At 39.6% G+C, this 19,095-nt stretch overlaps 1 protein-coding gene across 3 annotated transcripts in view; it reads left to right on the top strand.

The window, feature by feature from the left end:
* The window catches only part of LOC134616493 (low-density lipoprotein receptor-related protein 8-like), an 81,413-nt gene that overhangs the window by 28,026 nt on the left and 34,292 nt on the right, over positions 1–19,095 (top strand). For all 3 annotated transcript variants that reach the window (XM_063461322.1, XM_063461323.1, XM_063461321.1), the window contains exons 3-4: positions 893–1,015; positions 11,382–11,510. In XM_063461322.1, coding sequence (XP_063317392.1) covers positions 893–1,015; positions 11,382–11,510 — 252 coding nt within the window. The remainder of the gene's footprint in view (positions 1–892; positions 1,016–11,381; positions 11,511–19,095) is intronic.

Below are 19,095 nucleotides of genomic sequence, written 5' to 3'. Positions count from 1 at the left end.
AACATGGGAGCCAGCTTTGAAACAGTCGTGGCAGTGTAACAGCACCACAGATCGCAGCTGAGGGCTTTTAGCCAGTGATTTATTAGACTGTAGCACAGGTCCAGCTGAGGAAATTGAATGGCTCTGCCCTCTGCCTGTATCCGACTCTCTTGCAATACTAGCAGCTTAGGTGCTACGAGTGGAGAGTACTTTTTAAAAATTTTATTTTATGTGTGTGTGTGTGTGTGTGTATCTGTGTCAAGAGTTCATGTTTTACGTTACACTTTAAACAAAGTTGATGAGAGTTTTTTGGATGGTAACAGTGAAAAGCTCTCGGCTGTTGGTGAAAGTTTTCTTCTTCTTGCTTAAACAGGCCTTTTTTCCTGACACGTGTTTTTTTGATTTCCAATTCTCAGCACGCCTGACATGTTTATCAGCCCGTGGCCTTGCTGGCGTGTAACTTTCCGTAGTAAACAGGTTTGCGAGGTAAAAGGTTTAACCTCCCTGAGCTTGTAGTGTTCGGCAATCAACATCCATTTCACTGCTCTGTGATGGAAAACCTGAAGGAGAGATTAGACTGTTTTTGGAGATCAGCAGATTGAGGGAGGGGGAGGAAGAAAGCAGAGGGAGAGGCAGTGCAATGAATAAAAGTCAAGAAAATGGGGAAAGTGTAGATAATTAGTGGAGGATATCTGGAAGGAGAGCATGCACTATAGAGAACTGCACAGGAATAATGTAAGAAATGATGAGACTGATCTCTGATGAGGGGAATAATTGCAGGGATTATGATAACTCATAACCAATTTCATGACAGAAATCAAGTTCTGCTGAAGACTATATAAGGCTTTAACTATTTTTCTAACATCCTGTCTTGATTCTGTTCTGCTCTGTCTGTGCTTCTCTCTCCGAGCAGCCAGGAAAACATGTGCCCCAGCAGAGTTTGCTTGTTTGAATGGGCAGTGTGTCCCAGGACGCTGGCGCTGTGACGGGGAACCAGAGTGTCCGGATGGGTCCGATGAGGCAGAGGAGACTTGCAGTAAGTGAAATCATTCAGCTGATCACATTACTTGTAGTATAAAGCACTTTGAATGCCCAAGTTACATAGAAAAGCGCTATTCAAGAACCAGACCATTTAGCATTCACCATCAAGATCAATTTGAAATTTGGTTTCAACTTAGTTTTATAGCACAGCTGGCATCATGGTCACTTTTTACAATGAACATTGTACACACCAAGTCAAGCCAAGTTTAGTCAATTTGTTTTTGTAAAATTCTACCATCAGTGGACTGATTTGTCAAAATTTGCATGTCGCAGTTTGGGACTGCAATCAGTGGCCTGAAGGAAGCTTTTAGTTCTTTGGAGTTCCTGGGAGGAAGAAATAGTTCTGGATACTTTGGGTGTAGTTTGTGTTTGTGCCATATTGGACTTTTAATTATGTCAATGCGAAAATTGTAATCAAAACTACAAAAACCAGTTCACTGCTTTTAATATTAACTTAAACTTCTCCAGCAACTTGTAACGTCAGTCAGACTCATTGGCAAAAAAGAAGCCGTGGCTAGCAAAGTATATTGCTAGTGGGGTTTTTGGGGTATTTTGTGTGCTACATTTAGATCACACCTTCTTTGTGGTGTTGCCTCCTGTTAAACCTGTACTCAAGTTTTTAATTTCCTTCGTTATCATGGCTGTGATGGCAGTTAAGTTATCCCCCCTGCCTCCACTCGCCCACACACTTCAGTATTCAGCAGTGTCTGATGCTGAGTGCAATAAAGGCCTTGATTCGTTTTCTGCCAAGCTGTTAGAACCTGGGACATCTGGCTGGCTCACTTGTAGACCCTGCCAGTCTCACTCTCCCACACACAGATACTGACAGCGTTAGGTGAGTTGACTCCATATCCAAGCAGGGACTCAAGTGTGGGAGGCTTGAGCCCGTTAATTGTTTTCCATCTTTGACTGATAATTTTCTCTTTCTCCCCTTGCTGCTTGAGACTCTCTTGGGGTCAAACATCAGACAAAGCACAGAAATAACCTCACTCATACATAATAAGCTCTTAAGAAAAGGTAGAGAATAAATGCACAATGGAATATAGCTTCAAAAATCTGTTCATTGGGCAAATGATATCCTCAGTAATATTACATTAATAATAAAACTGTATTAGAGTTTAAACATTACAGAATCAGCACATAATATGTTCAACCAATGTCGAAGAGTCAGAGTGGGAACCAGCGCTCTGTGATTATGATCAAAATGATAATAACAATTATATTGAGATCACAGTTATTTGTCACAATTAATCATTGATTTTAGTTTATTTGAACTTTCATGTAAACATAACACATTCACACTAATTTTAAGTTTGTGTTAAATCTTTGCATAAAAAAATTGGTCCCTCTTTTTTACCTAAATAAAGTGCAGGTCTTAGAAGAACAATTAAAAAAATATAAATTAGCATAAAATAAATCAATGGGGTGTGTGTTCACTTTTACATTGTGGTACGTGCCAGTTAGTCAAAAAGTTCTTTTATTAAATAAGGTGTTTATTCACGCGGCCTAAGTACATCCTACAAGCTAAATATAAAAATTTTCCCTTTCATTTTACCTGCATGATAGAATGAATAAAACAAAGTCCTCAACAGCCCTCGTTTTGCATACAATATTGCCACTTTGATGAAATAACTGAGCGAGGGGATAATCTTTCCTCCAAGTAAGGTGACCATTTTCCTGAAACCTCAGTTACTTACTGTATTCATTGGACATAATTTTGGTGATTGCACTGATGATTTCACGTTGTCTTTATGAGCTGGTTGGATTATTTAAACATCTGAGTTGGTGTTGGCCAATTCACGTTGGCAAACATTGCGTTTTCTTTCGTGGCCTTCATGCATTCAGTTTTATGGTTCGTTTTTCCATGAGGGGTTTAAAGGTTCTATAAGTAAGATTTGTTTCATCACACTCGTTCTGTGTTTGCTGTAATCTGAGCTTCATTATTCAAGGTTTTGAGCAGAGGCGAGCAAACTGCAGCCGCAGTTTTCATGATCATGAGCTCAGTATCAGTTGTTCTACTGTAACATATCAGGGTCATTCAGTGTATTTTATAATGCTAGTGTTGGCTAATGATTTTGGATGGATTTTTTCTTTTTGTTGCGTTCTAGTGTACAAAAACTTTGTGGCTATAAATCAGCTTTTATTTTTCTTGAAATTGTACATTTTCTCATTTTAAAGATCTGATGTTTTCTGTCTTCTACCATGAATAAAATATGGGCTTATGAGATTTTCAAATGGTTTAGTTTTTATTTACATTTCACAAATGTCCCGACTTTATTAGAATGGGGGTTGTATATATACAATGCCTTTAATAACAATGTTCTGCTTAAGCTTTCAGACATACTGGGGCAGGGTGGTATTGGTTCAAGCTGATAATGATGTGATGTCTGAGGGTGTTACTTTGATTCTACCCACCTTTATCAAGCATTATGTCTTTAAACTCTGCCTTAAATTTACAGTGGGATGGTGTTAAAGTGAATCCAAATGAGTGTGGAATAAATGAAAGAAAAGGCCAAATGAATCTTTCAGAGGACGTTCATTCTAGTTTTGTTACATTTTTCTTTGGCTGTGAGTCGGTTTGATGAATAATGAATCAGCCTAGCAGAGCATCTAATGTCACTTGCTGAAAAGTTGAATGCAAGGAGGGAGGCACGAAGGGATCTCTGATGGATAACAAGTTTATATTGGAAATCCAATTAAAGATAAATGAAGGAAGGATTCATCTCTTGGCTGCAGAATAAAGAGATAAGGATCTGGGTTGAGAAGAAAGCCATTTATATGGAAATCCCATATGGATTCAGATGATGTAATGGAAAAAAAATCAGCTGTGAAAAATGTTGCATTTTTTTGTTTTTCTCTACAAACAAAAACCTGTTCCAAAAAAAAAGGTTATTTCTTTGTAATATATTATTTTTGCCGGTCTAGATTGATACTTCACATGCAGGGAGAGGGAAACATCCTTCTTCCTGCATTTCAGGTCGTGCTTACCCTGCAGCCCGCAGCCCTGCTGATTATATGTTCAGAAGAGAAGCGTCAGATCAGGCCTACATCCTGAACAGAAGGATTGCTAATGAGAGCCTCTTCATCACAGCTGTTTTTCTGCTTGAGTAAATCCAGCTGTGTCTTTATCACTCTGAAAACGGAACGAAGAAAGACTCAAGGATGGACATTGTTCAAAAATGCATGGAGCATCTTAACCAACAGCAAACAACCCACTCTTGAGTGGCTGCCGTATCAGGTATCACATTAACCTTGTTTCACTGGTAAAGTACCTATCTGTGCCATTCACTTGATACAGTTACAACTGAGAAATTTACATCAGTTGGCAAAAAAACCAACGAAAAAAACAGTCAATGTGTTTTTTCTTTTTCCTGAATAGAATAAAGATGCAAAAACAAACTCATCACATCCGTCAACATTCCTTTTCCATGCCACGCTATACTTTGAAATCAGAAGCGTCACATGTATCAGTCAATTAGGCTGCGCTAAAGTCTAACAACAAACAGAAGCTTGCAATTTCACACAGACTGCATTCAATCCTCGATGTGACAGAGATATACAATTTACCATTATATAAACAGCAGAGACCAGTCACAGTATTGCTGTTTCTACACAGTTTCCTTACACATAGCACGGCATACAGCTTAAAACATCATGCTTCGGTTATTCTCTTGCCTGATGAGTCAGGAGTTATACTCACAGAAAGCCTTCATCTTGTTTTTCATTCAGATCTCCTGCCCAGTTCTCCTGTATGTTCTGTTTCAGTTTCATGTGCTCACAGATGTACAGTCAACTTTGCAGATGTACATAACTAAGACATTTTTTCATCGGTGCTGCAGACATCTGTGCCAGAATCATTCTGGCTCACTGACTGGATTCCCAATTACACGCTGGAGTAGCGTTTACACTGCTGTATTAGGAATTCAAATTCGGGCCACACGGAGTTAGTTACTTGCAAGCCCTGAAAAATGAATCATGACTCTTTGGAGGAGCACGTGAAGCATCAGGGCTCGCAGTTTTTGTGTTAGATTAATGTGTAGTCAAAATGGAAGTTGGCCACTGCAGCCAGATGTGCAGCTGCTTCTCTGCTTCCTCACCAGTGCAGTGACATTTTATGCACTCTCAGCCACCAGAGCCACTTTTTTAGGATATAAGAGGAGGAAGGAAATGCTTCTTGGTGCCTTCTGGCAATATTGCTGAGACCAACTTGATTCTGCATGTCTGTTTGTCCTCTCTGCTTTTAAATTTCTGAAAACTGACAGGCATTCACAGTGTTTCCTCTTCCTTTGGGATTCTTTGAATATGAGGTGACAGAACCTTGAAATGCTGTATATTTAACAATGTGGATTGTTCAGACAGGTAGAACTCTCCCCTTTAAATCCACAATATTGTGTTTTTAATTTAGTATTCTGACTGTTATATAATTTAAAGTGGATTATAGATATTTCTCTGAAGGAGGTTTTGATGAAAACTTTCTTCTACAAACCACTTTGGAGATATTGAGCTTTTTCTGTGGGAGTTAATAACAGTGCATGGCTTATTTATTGACTTTATAGTAGGGAAACTGGAATTACTTATACGGCGTGCTATTAATTGAATCATTTAAATTGCCTTGTATCGTTAGTTATGAAGAAAAAATATTTGCTGGTAGTTTTACTTTAGGCTGTTTAGAAAAGACTCCATAAATGATGAGTATGTACATATTTGTGTGTTGTTTTGCTCTGTTGATCCCTTTGTCTTTTTTATACTTTGTTTGTTAGCAATTTGCCAGTTTTGAAAATGGGTTTGTTGTCATAGCTGTTTCATTTGCAAGCTGCTGTGAGGTTTAACTCTTAACAGAGTCTGACAATACCAGGATTTAAAGAATTATATTTTTATCCATATTGCAGAGTTACTTTCTGTATTACACAGTCCCAAGACTTAATAAGAGGAAACAGGTGCACTTCACCTTAGTTAGACTCAAACAGTTGTGGTTTGACTGGATGCTCATCATGAACATGTGTGCAAGTAATCCCTATGAGCAGAAAGCTTAGGTTTTAGGTTTATCAAGGATATCCGTAATATGGTCGTGTCAGGCACACAGCTCTCGCTGTGAGCACAGCAGCCTCACTCACCTGCTGTTTAAACCTTCTGTTTACAAGGAACAACCAGTCAGAAGAAGTCGGCTTAAGCCATTTTAGCTGCTTAAAGGGAGAGATGCAAAATGACCATTTTCAGACAGTGGATGAACTGAGGCTGTACCAAGTTCCAGCATCGTGGTTTTGTAAGTGCAAGAATATAATTTTAGAACTGAAACGAGCTCAGTAGTTCTACTCTACTTTTCTTTAGTGTGCAGAAATGAAAAGAGAAAGGTCTATCACAGTTTCCCAAAATCTCACTAAATCACGGTTTAAGTCCTTGAGAAATATGAACAAGGTGAAGATGTGCAATATTTGCAGTAATCCCGTTTGAAGGACAAATACACCAAGTTTATAAATCCACTCATGTAGTTTAAAAAAAAAAAATCTGGCTTGCTGTAAATGGTCTTTCGTACGTGCTAGCACTATGATGGCATTCGAACTAGTTCACTCTCTACCCACCATCCACTATCTGCTGGGATTTGACACCAAAATATTAAAATACCAAAAATAAAATAAAGTACCAATATTTATTATTATTTAATTTTACCGTATTATTCTGGCTGTATTTAACTGATGAGGTAACAGTCAGGGAGCACAGCAGCACTTAATATAAAGCAATAGTGCATGCCACAGTTCATTACTTGCTAATGTACGTTACTGAAAATAACAGTTTCCCATCTTGTAGTTGGCCAGAAGCAAGCATGTTCTCTGCTGTACCAAATCTATAATTCAAGTTCACACGGCCATGCTAACCCAGTTTAATGAAGCAGTGAATCTGAGAATGACTCACGGTATCTGAGCTTTTTTTGCTGTCTTTTTTAGCTCTGAGCCAGAATGACTGCGTTATCTTCCTCACCATCAGAGCCCCCAACACTGACATACACAGGTGCTAATGCCTGTGACCTCACCTGAAACATATAGAGCCGAATGGATGCACACATCAAAGACTTTTAGCACTGACATTTGGAGTAGAGGACTAGAAACAGGCTTCTGAAAAATCTCTACATTTTGAATGATGATTTCTAGGGTTTAATTGGAACACATTACAAACAGCGACCATCTATATTAGGTAGACATGCTTTCACAATAAGCTGAGTGCATATTTACAAAGCTGTCATGAGCTGGCTGCAGGATGAATTGATGCTATACATTATCTGCTATCATATATGCAAAAGATATGCAAAAGAGACATCAGTGTATACAAATATGCTACAAATGATTACTTGCATGGCACGCTGTTGTGTAATGTAACATTATGATGGTGCAGTTCAGTATATCAAATCAGGTGAATACATTTTCAGTCCTTTTTTATCACAGTATCGTTACTAAATTCCCACTGACAGCTGACAAATTGAAGAGCTTCTGCACTTTCTCCATTCAAAGCCAAGTTTCAGGTAAAAAGCTGTCAGTAATAACAAGGTCAGTTATGACGATCAAAAGGAAAAATAAAGCTATTACACCATTGAAGGGTTGAAGTGAACGCAGCCTTTGGGTCTTGTAAAAGGTGATAAATTCTAAACGCATCTTCTGCCAAGATGACACAGTGCAGACGAAACCTCATTTTTCACTCAGATGGTAAACAACAGTCTGATTCTCAGCTTGTCTGTGAGTAATTGGCTTTTATTAAGTTGCCTCCTTTACAAGCAAAAAAAAAAAATCTCATTACGCGTCTTTATAAAATCACTAATCTGTAGCTGTCACAATGAGCAGTGAGGTACCACTGCTTTGTTGTAGTGAAGTCTGGTTTCTTTGTTTGGATTTGGGAGGAGTGGAGCTCACGCTTCATTAAAGAGTCATCAGTTAAGAGGACAGGACAGCTCGCCCTCCACTTGGTGGATTCACATTCTGCTCGACACTGTGCTCTGCCTGCCTGTCCTCCTTCATCTCCTTCCACTTACTTGGTATGGATGGCTTTGATTTTGCTTTAGGATAAAAATCTGAAAGGTCATGCAGCAGTTTGTCTCTCCCTTCCTCCTTATATACAGTGTCTTGCTCATTGCACAGCTCCCTTCTTATAGATTCTTTTATGCTCTGAAGCTTTCATCTCTATTTTTTTGCTGCTCTCTGCTAACTTTTTAAAAACGTTTTCAAAAATTTTCTCTGTCTGACTGACATTGGTCCAGCTTCCTTCATAGAGTATGTTATTTCCTCTGCCAAAAATTCCACCTCATCTGCTTTTTCATCTTTTCATGTTTCATGTATTTCTTTATGATCCAGCCTTTCGCTCTTTCACTTTACTCCGCTATAATCATTTCAGTGATCAGTCCTTGACAGATGACTGTGAAAAGAAACACATACAGTGTGTGATTCATAAAACATATCACAGAGCATAATGATTGAATGAAAAGCTTTGCACAGGTCGTACACCTTCAGACTTCTTGGACAGCAGAGCTGTGAGGTAGAAGAGGCCAACTATCTGATTACTCCTTTTATTTTTTACTTATTCCAGTCTAATAGCATGGCTTTATCTGGGATATTTTTTAGTTTATTACATGTCTATGTTGCTGAGTGACAAAGTAAGCTTTTTTATCCACTTACCTCACACTGCATTTTGTTCAGAAGTACTGTCTGTGGACTGAAAAACAATTGCAGGTAAATGTCATTGCTCCACTCTTTAGAAATACTCCAAATACTGGACTCCAAACTTTTTTTTTCCATCTGGGGTGAGGACCTTGCTGTGTCTGCCATCCTCCCTGCTCACTCGCCCCCGCCACCAGCTGTCAGAAGAGAGCGGCAAATGTTGAGACCTGCCTGTCATCACATTAAAAAATAATATCAACAAAAATATCAGCATTTTTACGATTAAAATAGATGAATACGTGACACACCGTGGTCGTTTCTGTATTTTTAGAGGAAAGGAATCTGTAAGAATAAACAAATAGTTTTAAATGCTGACATTATATTGTAAGAAATGATCAAGAAAGCTTCTGGCGGTACCTCAGTGTAATCTTCTGTGTAGTTGACGAAGAACACACACATCAATTATCGTTAACGATCCTTACAGGTCCTGTTTCCATGTCTGGGATAATAGATCATTCGGAGTAATTAATGAAGTGACTATTGTTGTTTATATACAAATGAGGACAACTCACCTCGGAGACGATCATTCACTTTACTGCAGATTGAGGCTGCTGGTGTGTAATAAACTCAGAGGGAAAACTGTTGGAGCCAATAAATTAAAGTTCAGCTCCTGCTGAAGTTGGACGTGTTACAATAACTGAGATAATGAAACCCTGCAGACTGCAATGAGGAGGAGTTCCTCATTCTGGAGTTCCCGGAATAGCTTCTAGAAACATGGCAAGACGAGGATCAGCATATTGACACTAGTTGTGACACCTTATTGTTATTTGTAATTTATATTGTTCAATGTTCTCTCAGTTTAAAATGTAGTGTCCAGTGTTAGGTAGTCTACTCCTTTTGCCCAAAAAGGCTTAGCTGCAGGGAATATGTAGCTTCCAAAGTTTGATTCATGTGAGCTTTATTGCCTTTCTTCCTGTTGAAGTCACAGTGGCCAAACTGCATAATAATATTTATTATTTAAAGACCATTTTTTAGAGATCCTTGTAAGTAAATTTGTGTTTCTGATAACCCGTATTGCTGTGACTTTGAAGTGTTCAACACAATACAGGGTGACTGTACACAATTATAACTGCTTTATACTTTATTTGTGTTGCTGAAATGGTAGTGATACTGGCACTGCAGTACATATACTTTACTAAAAATGACTAACATGCAATTGTCATAGTTAAAATCTTCTGATTATTGGATTCGTAGGACAGCATGGTGGTGCGGTAGTTAGCACTGTTGCTTCAAAGCAAGAAGGTCTTGGATTCTAGTGCTCCCTCTGGCCGTGGTCTTTCTGTGTGAAGTTTGCATGTTCCAGCGGTGTCTGTGTGGGCTCTCTCCGGGTACTTCTTCCCACAGTTCAAAGACATGCAGGTAGTGGGGTTAGGTTAATTGGTGATTCTAAATTGCCGATCTATGTGAGTTTAAGTGTGAATGGTTGTCTGTCTATGTGTTAGCACTGTGACAGACTAGGGACATGTCCAGGGTATACCCTGCCTCTCACCCTATGACAGCTGGGATAGGCTTCAACCTTGAATTAGATAAGCAGAAGAAAATGGATGGATGAATAGGTGAGTGCATGGATGGATGAATGGATATTGAATTGACATTAAATAAAAAGAATTCTATTTGATCATAAAGGTGGCTTTCTGACTAAATGAGATTGACTATATGTACCTTGTTTGAAAATCTTGGGAGACTTTCTCACTTTCTGGTTCAATTACCCACAATGCAATTTACACCTAACATTGCTGGTGACAGCGCCAGAGATTCTGTTTAGCTTCTTAAATTGGTATTCGTTAAAGATGTTGTTCTCACTTATCACACCACGCAGGATCCTGTTATACCATTGTTTGTCAGTTTGTGTACAGCAAGAATATAAGTACCAACTATGATGTGTAGCTGGAAAACTACACCTTGTATTGCTAATTCAGTTGACAGGATATGTGGACAGAATTATGCTTAATTGAATTAAAATACAATTAGCTAAAAAGGTAATGAGGATAAATAGTTTACTTAAAAAAGTGGATAAACAGTTAAAACAGCTTCTGTCACACTGTGTGCAGCAACTAAAGCACTGTTGTACCAATATCTGTGTGAATCTAATTTATAGTGCTAAATAAGACCCCCGAATATCAACCACAAATTTTTCTGAACACGTTTAATGAGTGAAGTTGATGCAGGGGAACATCATATCGTCCCCTGTGTCAAAAAGGCTTTTAAGTGGCATTTTAAATATAATAAAACACTCAAAAAGATCGATAACTTGGCACGTGCGTCTGATTTCTTTCTGGAAGGCTTAAGGCCGCACTGTAAGCAAACATGTATAATTAACAACATGCTTCATATTAAACGCACTGTAATCTGGATCAAACCAACCCTGTGCCAACTAGAGCAGATTGGCAGGAAAAGGAGGAGGAGGAGGGGCTGCGTTGAGCTTTTGCTTTATAGCCAGCCGTGCATTTCCTGTATTTCATGATCTTCCTGCATGTTTCTTGAGAGGCAGCCCACGCAATAAAATCAATTGACCAGGGTGGTGGAGTTTTGGATTATTTTTTTAAGAGCATTGTGGGGGTGATAAAAAGTCCAGCTGTGTCTCGTAGTATTTGTTGTTGTTGCCTTCATTGGACCATAAAACTACAGTAATCTCCCTATCTCTTTTATCTCTGCCCACAGGCAAACAGACGTGCCCTCCAGAGAAATTTGACTGTGGGGGATCAACTAACAAGTGTGTCTCGTTGTCATGGAGATGTGATGGGGAGAAAGACTGCGAGAATGGCGCTGACGAGGAGGACTGTGCGTCTGGTGAGTTTATCTGAGTCAGTTCACTTACCATAATGAAATAAATACCCCGATCAGATGGTTTTACTTCCACGTTTAACCACTGAGTGCATTTGCAGAGGACATTTTGGTCCAGATTTCACCAGTGATGGATGTGCAGAAGCGAATGACTCGACAAGCAGTCGAATAACGAGAACCCAGATTCCTCCTGTTTTGTATTTCATAGGGTTTTATCTTTTCTGATCTCACTTATCATCCAAAGGCGTACGACATTAAAGCGCAGTGGGGAACACTCGTTATAATTAGATGGATTTGAAGTGAGTTTTGAATTAAAGCCAGCTGCACTTGACAACAGTCCCCTTTGATGTGGAACGATCTTTGGTGTGAAACCATCAGATATTTGCAGCTTTCTGGTGATCTTTGGACGTTTCTGTCCTTTCCAAACCTCAAGTCTTCAGTCTTTCCACTGCAGGGCCCTCACAACCTTAAAAAATGACATCACCTCATGCCCAGCCAATCAGGCAACTCAATCGTGCGGCTACCCCCACCCCCAGTCCCCTGCAGGGACTATCCTTGCCCTACTTCTGAGGAGCCGTGAAGAATTGGCTTCTTCTCCTTCTTTCTCTCTCCTCTGCCTCTTCACGTCAAGAAGAAATGATTGAGGCAGCAGAGCCGTGGGGGGTGTGATGTTTAGACTTTGAAGATGGCACGTGGCAGCAAATGCGCAGAGGGAGAGAAATAAGCCATCTCCTTATTATCCTATATTAATGACGATGTTCCTCTTTTTCTGGCATCTTTAACTCCTCGGTTGTTTGGGTGTGCGTGGGTGTTGAGATCGCGTCTGCCTGGCATATAAGCCATTCATGTTTATTTGTTAAGAACACAGCCAATGTTGAGTTTTTATTTGGAGAGGAAGCCTTATCAATCTGGCAGAAAATTAATGCATAAATGAGAGAAACTGTTGCTTATATATTAATACTCAGCTCCTTATGGCTTTGACTTATTCTTCAATGATCAGCTTGCGAGTAGCTTGTTGTGGACTCAAGGTTTCAAAGAGGCCCCACGCACTCACTGCAGAGCAAGTGGTAGTGATTCCATCGACTTTAGATCTAATGCCTTCTTAGCTTAGATGGCTTTTCATAGCACTGTCCATTGAGGCCCGGTCTAGCCTGGGCTAATCCTTCTTTCATTCTAATGTCTGTATTGATGTGGCAGTCTTAAGCCTCTCAGTAGTGACACGAGGGCAGGCAGCAGGCTGTCGCCCACCCAGGCAGAGGCCAGAATACCTCTAGAGGGAAACTCCTCTCAGTATGACCACTTAGAATAAGCTCTGTCCAGTACAAGCAGAGCACAGTGCTAGATAGCATCACAAATTAGGCCTATTAAATGCTGCTCAGGCCAGTTTATCTGATGATTGGGCCCAATGCCAACCTGAAAGATGATGTTTAAATCAAGGACATGAGGCTTTTAAATGTAACCTTGCAGCTGATCTGCTCTGGAGGTACTAACCATTGATTTTGCAGTGTTATGTCTTTAGTCCATCTCAGTGAGCTGCACAGTGATTCCAGTGTTGGGCTATACCTGATTGATGTGGAGTAACAACCCTAATAGTAGTGTGATGTTCACAAAACAGTTTAACACATTCACCTTTGAGGTTTGCTTGACAGCTTTCATTAGTAAATAGTGTTTATCCTTCTCTTATTACTGCAGGGATTCTCAATAAGGGATATTTACTTTTTTCTTAAAGTACTGCTTTACATTACTCAAATACTCCTGTGAGAAAGCAATTCATTAGATTACTTATTACATTACTTTCACATTACTCCATAACAAGACTAAAATGCATTGTTACATATTTACCAGTTAACAATACAAGTTTTTATTGACAACACCACAAACACAAATCCCTGTACCTAGCCTAATGAGAGCGTACATACCAGCTTTCTCTTGGTATTTAGATTTGAACACAAAGCTAACAACAAAAAACAGCCCAAAGAGACTTCAAAACGATCTCCACTGTGATTCTACTGTAGAAACAGAAAAGGAGGTTTCAAGCCTGACGGCTCATCACTGCCTTTCTTACCTGTTAAATAGCAGGCTTTGGCTGCTGGGCTGCTGTAAGAATAGACTGAGCTTTAACGTCACTCTGGATTCTTCACTAGCTTTGTGTTAGCATGCTGTTTGTTGTTATCTGTGCAGAGCTGTAATTGTGTTTGTGGCATAATGCAGTTGTTTCTCTAGTGCAGTTTACACTTTACCATCATGCGCAATAAAATAAAATGCAATACAAGTAAAAGTAATGTTCTCATCTCCACTCCACAAAAATTATAGTCCGCTCCAACATTATCCTCCAACTGATATCAAAACAACAAAGTCAAAACAATTTGGATGTAAAATACGTTTTTTGGTTTTTTTAACATATAGATTTTAATAATCACTGTATCAAGATCTTTTAGTTTGTTTTACAATTTTAGATTTTTGTATTAAATCTGTGTCAGTCAAGACCTACTTTTTCGTGACCTTTCAAAGATTTAAAAGTAAAACTTTTTAATGAACACTATGTATTTTCAGTTACATTTTGCTCCCAACAGCTCAGCTAGCTGCGCTGCAAATATATTTCTAAATCTCTCAGTGCGCATATGATAATTGGATATTTTAAATGATAAATTGAAGATCTGAAACCCCTTCAGCACCACTGAGCATCCAAAGTTAAACAGATTCACCAAGTGCAAACAAATTCTGCTACCATCTCTGATCATATAAGACTTTCGGAGCCGATTAAGCGGATTCTGAACAAAACCAAAATGTGTTTAGGTGCTGCTTTAGAGCTGTTCTTAGGCAGTTTGAGTGCTCAAAATCCCCTTTCACCAGGTCCAGGATCTATATTTCTCATAATTAGTTATTGTTAATCTCTGGCTCTCTTCCACTGCTTGTCTTTTGTTCTGTCTCACTTCCCTCACCCCCAACCAGGCAGATGGCTCGCCCTCACTGACCTTGGTTTGCTGGAGGTTTCTTCCTGTTAATAGGGAGATCTTCCTTCCCATTGTCGCCAAGTGCTTGCTCATAAGGGGTCGTCTGATTGTTGGCGTCTGATTGAACTGAATTGGATCGAATTGAATCAATTGCTGTTAGTTTACTGAGTTCATCTATTTTGCGCGACAACCACAGGGGCTAAGCCACGTAGTCTGCTAAACTTACCTAGCTAAGCACCTGATGTGAAGCTTACTTAACCTGACTCTTAACGGTTTACGTTTAAAAGGCTCTGGTTTCTGTTTAGACTGCATTATTATTGAATTATTGACGTGAACTCACATGGACTAACTGGTGAATCATTTAATATAAACTTAGTGACCTGGGATACTGCAGCCCTGTCTGGACCCCACTGGGAGAAAATCAAAAATAGCTCATTCTAGTACTGACATATCAACTGATATTAACTTCACTGCACTTGTAGCATCCTATTTGGTTGCCAAAAAGGTTCACAAAGAAAATAATAGTTGATTATTAGCACTATTAATCACATGGAGCTGCATCTAATAATATGGTCAAATATCTGAAAAGCAGAGAGCATGTGTTGTTTGTCTTGTGCCACAGTATGACTCGGAAAATAGATGCTTTGAGGGGCAAACTCACATTTGATTGGATATTCTGTGTAAGTTGTGAGAAATACTTTCGACACAAACTTCCATTTTGTGATTGTTACGTTATACTTTTGAGCATGCTCACAAGGAACACGTTTCTTCTTTTCCAACCCTTGTATTTACTGAGCTATAAGCAGGCAAATTGTACCCCCAAAACTGACTAAGCTGGAACCTCCTCAGTCAGCTCCCGCACGTTCCGCTATTAGTAGAAATTTACGAAGTGCATAGCGTGCCGCTGACTGGAAAAAGTAAATCTTGCAGAGGCATCCTACTAATTGAGTCATCCACATGCTGAATTATGTATTAAGTAGAATCTAGCCCTCACCAGAGAAAGCTTTCCCTGATCAACATTACATTAAGCAGTAACTCTGGAGAGGCTCCGCAAGAAAGCTGGACTGTAGCCTCAACTCTCAGCATGTGAAGATTTATGTGCATTTACTCCCCAAGCATTTTTCTGAGCATGTCTGTCAACTGGGATCTACTGCAAGGCACTGGAACTGGTCTGGAGTTCTGTGTTTTCATCTTCTGTGTGTTTGCAGTTGCGCTAAATGTCAGCTTGGGTAGCCTGCCTGGTGCATGAATATGATTTTTTTTTTTACAGTTATCTTTTCGCTTTGTGTCTTTATTTAAATTTAACATTTCTTGGACAGTATGAAGCAAACAGACAAATCCTGCATTCCTCACAGCTGTCTCAGTGTCCCTGGAGTGAAACTGAACTGGGTAAAACTGAGATAAAGCCTTCACAAAAGACCATTTAACACATCTAAAGGGGCGTGTACTGACAAAGTTTCTTCACAATTACATTCTGCTAATTGGAATCTAGACAGGTTTTCAATTTGGCCAAACGGCGGCTATTTTGTCTCGTATCAGTGCTCATTGTGTGTCTCTTTTGTCCTCACCTATTGGCCCTCAGTCGATCTACGTTTTCAGGCAGTAATGATAACACGGACACTTTGACTCCCATCTTGTACCCTATATCATGTCCTGATTGTTTCTCTGGATGAGAGAGTTGCCCCATCTTTGTTAAAACTGTGGTTGTTCAGTTATTATGTGCGTGGCATTACAGGAAAGGGCAGTCACTGAGATATTTCCCTGGTGAGCCACTGTGACCCATGTCAACTAGCCAGCAGTGTGAGTTTGTGTGTGTGTGTCTTTGAGTCACCTTGCTGCAGTGAACCTTAATTCTCTAAGCAGACCGGACAGGTTTGAGTCATCTCTTAAGTTTAAAGTTATGAATATCTATGAGAAAGCTAAGAGGACATTAAGCTGTATAGAAAGTGATGGACACGGTCACAGGTATTTGTGTGTCAACAGATAAAAATATATAAAGCTTTTGCATGCTAACATAAAACCTGGAAGACTTTATTCTCATCTCTTTTCTTATTTTTTCCCTTTTTTTCTCTTTTCCTGCACTCCAAATAATTTCCTTACCTTTCACACTTCATTTCACCTTTTCCCCCCCAACACACTCAGACTCATCTCACACACACTTACACGCATGCACGCACACACATGCGGTCCACACTTATCAGTTGTAATGCTAACGTGAGTAGAGCGACCAGTCATTTCTTCCCACTACATCTGAGCCGTTGGTTGCCGCTGGCAACAATCTCCCATCATCAAAGCTGCCAGAAGAAGTTAAGTGGGTTATGCTGCCAGCCTCTGACTACCAGAATGGTAGTCATAGGAAAGCTTCTCCCAGCCAAGGAATTAAAAGGTAGTGGTAGCATTTAGCTGAGTGCCACCAGTATAGTATAAAGTCCTCAGTGACTTGATGACTCCAAAACAATAAAAAATAAAAACAAAAAAATCTCAGTCTGATAGAACAGGATACGTTTAGACCTCATAGGGTTCAGGGACATTTCACCCCCAAATCAAACGTATATATTTTTTTGTCTCTGGCCTGTAGTGCTGTTTATCCATCTAAATTGTTTTGGTGTGAGTTTGTACACTTTTGGAGATATCGTCTGTAAATGTGTTTGCTTTCCCTTTAATGTAATAGAGCAAAATCAAACATGCTTTGTAGTGCTAAAGTGAGGTAAACATATCTGCATCACTCAGCAGTGATGTCTCTTTCAAGAAGCGTCTGACCCGGGTGCTCAAAAAAGAGAGCAATTTCACTGAAATGCACCCAAAACGGTGCCACTGTTCATCTATGCTTAACAAGAACCTCATGTTTGTGTCAAGTAAACAAAAAAGGCTAGTGTGCTCCCACTGCTGGTTCCAAGCCTAGATAAATGGGAGGGTTGCATCATAGAGGGAGTCTGGTTTAAAACTCTATGCCAAGCCAATATTTTATTGTTAGCCTCAGGGGAATATTCTAATTAGGAGAACAAAACAATTCAACTTGCAAAAGAGTTGAGATTAAGCTCCTTGAAGTGAATGCAGTAAATATTGTATACCTGGAGGCACCACTTTGACAGCATTGTCAAAGGACAGTTCTATTTACAGTTGGAACCAATGTAGCAGAGCAGGTCATCCACCAATCAGGAGATTGATGGATCCATCCCTGGCTCCCCCAGACCACCTGCCAAAGTATCGTTGGGCAAGATATTAAACTCTGAAATGTCCTGACACCCGATGGATCTATTTGGTGTATTGAGCCTGTTTGTGTGTGTGTGTGTGTGTGTGTGTGTGTGTGTGTGTGTGTGTGTGTGTGTGTGTGTGTGTGTGTGTGTGTGTGTGTAGAAAGCACTTTGAGTGCTATAGTTGAGTAGAAATGTGCTATAAGTACTAGTTGTACTTGGCCTGTCATTTAAATGACCTTAACATGAGATGTATAACCAAACAAAATGTTGCAAATTCATGTTTTAATGATCTTTTCTGCTTTTTTTCCAGCAGACACAACAACTTGTATAAAAAGAAAATCGTATAATAAATCTTACTAAACATCCACTGGGTGAAGTGCTTGTTCCCTCTGTGATTTATTTATCATTTAAAACCCACTGCCTTGTACAACATCATCAGCAGATGGTCTGTGGGCTCAAAGTTGCTCAGAAATCTTGAAATTCTGTCCCAACTGGAATTCAACCAGGGCACTGATGTAAAGTGCTAATGGCCTTCCCCCTGTGTAATAACGCACTTGTTCATTGAATCTCTTTAATTATTTAGTGCCAAATTAGTATAGAGTGTGGGCAGAGGCATACCGGGGACAGCAGACACATGAGAATCAGATGCAGAGTCTTTAATATTAATAACTATAAACCCTGTCGCTGAACTGAATCCATGACACTTATGTTCACATCAGTTGCTTTTTCCCAAGCTTCTGAGGCAGTCGTGTTCATATCAGTGAATTAATTAACAGTGATGTTAGCAGAGAAAAGAAGAGATAGTAATTGTAACATATGGTGTGATTACGTAGGATAGTAAGTAAGTCACTATCTTGCATCCAGTGTTTTTGCTAGCTTAAGATGTGTTCACCCAGTTTAACTGAGAAGCAGTGGTTTCATGATGTTTCATGATGTATATTAAGATGTTCAATTTCTGCTCTTTTATGCTATAAGCTTCTTTTCATGCTGTTTTGTTGCAATGTTTAGCTGTTCAGCCGATCACTACCTTTCACAGCAGTGATACTTTTGATGCAGAAATGCTGCAGTTTAATCTGAAGCTATTTAAAAACTTCCCCCTGCTTTGATCAGTAATAGTTTAAAATAGCATGTATGCTTGATACTCAAAAAATACATGGTGTCTGCTGCAGGTCAGTGACAATATGCTACAGCTTTACAATTTGCTGATTCTGTGTAAAATGTAGCAAAACAGCAATCCTTTCCAGTAACCAGCCGCAGCAGCCAAAGGCACTGGCGTTAAAGCTGAACTCCCCGTGGTTTGTGTAAATATCAAATCCTTCCTCTCCCTGTGCCGGCCTCTGAGCACCTATGGGCTCACAGCGGGTTCCCTGGCTTTCTTCGCATCCAGAGTGCTTTCAGTTAGACATGACTAGATACAGAAAAATACCCTGGAAAAGGTAG

This window comes from Pelmatolapia mariae, linkage group LG18 (genome assembly GCF_036321145.2).
Source record: "Pelmatolapia mariae isolate MD_Pm_ZW linkage group LG18, Pm_UMD_F_2, whole genome shotgun sequence".
NCBI classification, from domain to species: Eukaryota; Metazoa; Chordata; class Actinopteri; order Cichliformes; family Cichlidae; genus Pelmatolapia; species Pelmatolapia mariae.
This window is presented reverse-complemented; position numbering and strand designations above follow the sequence as displayed.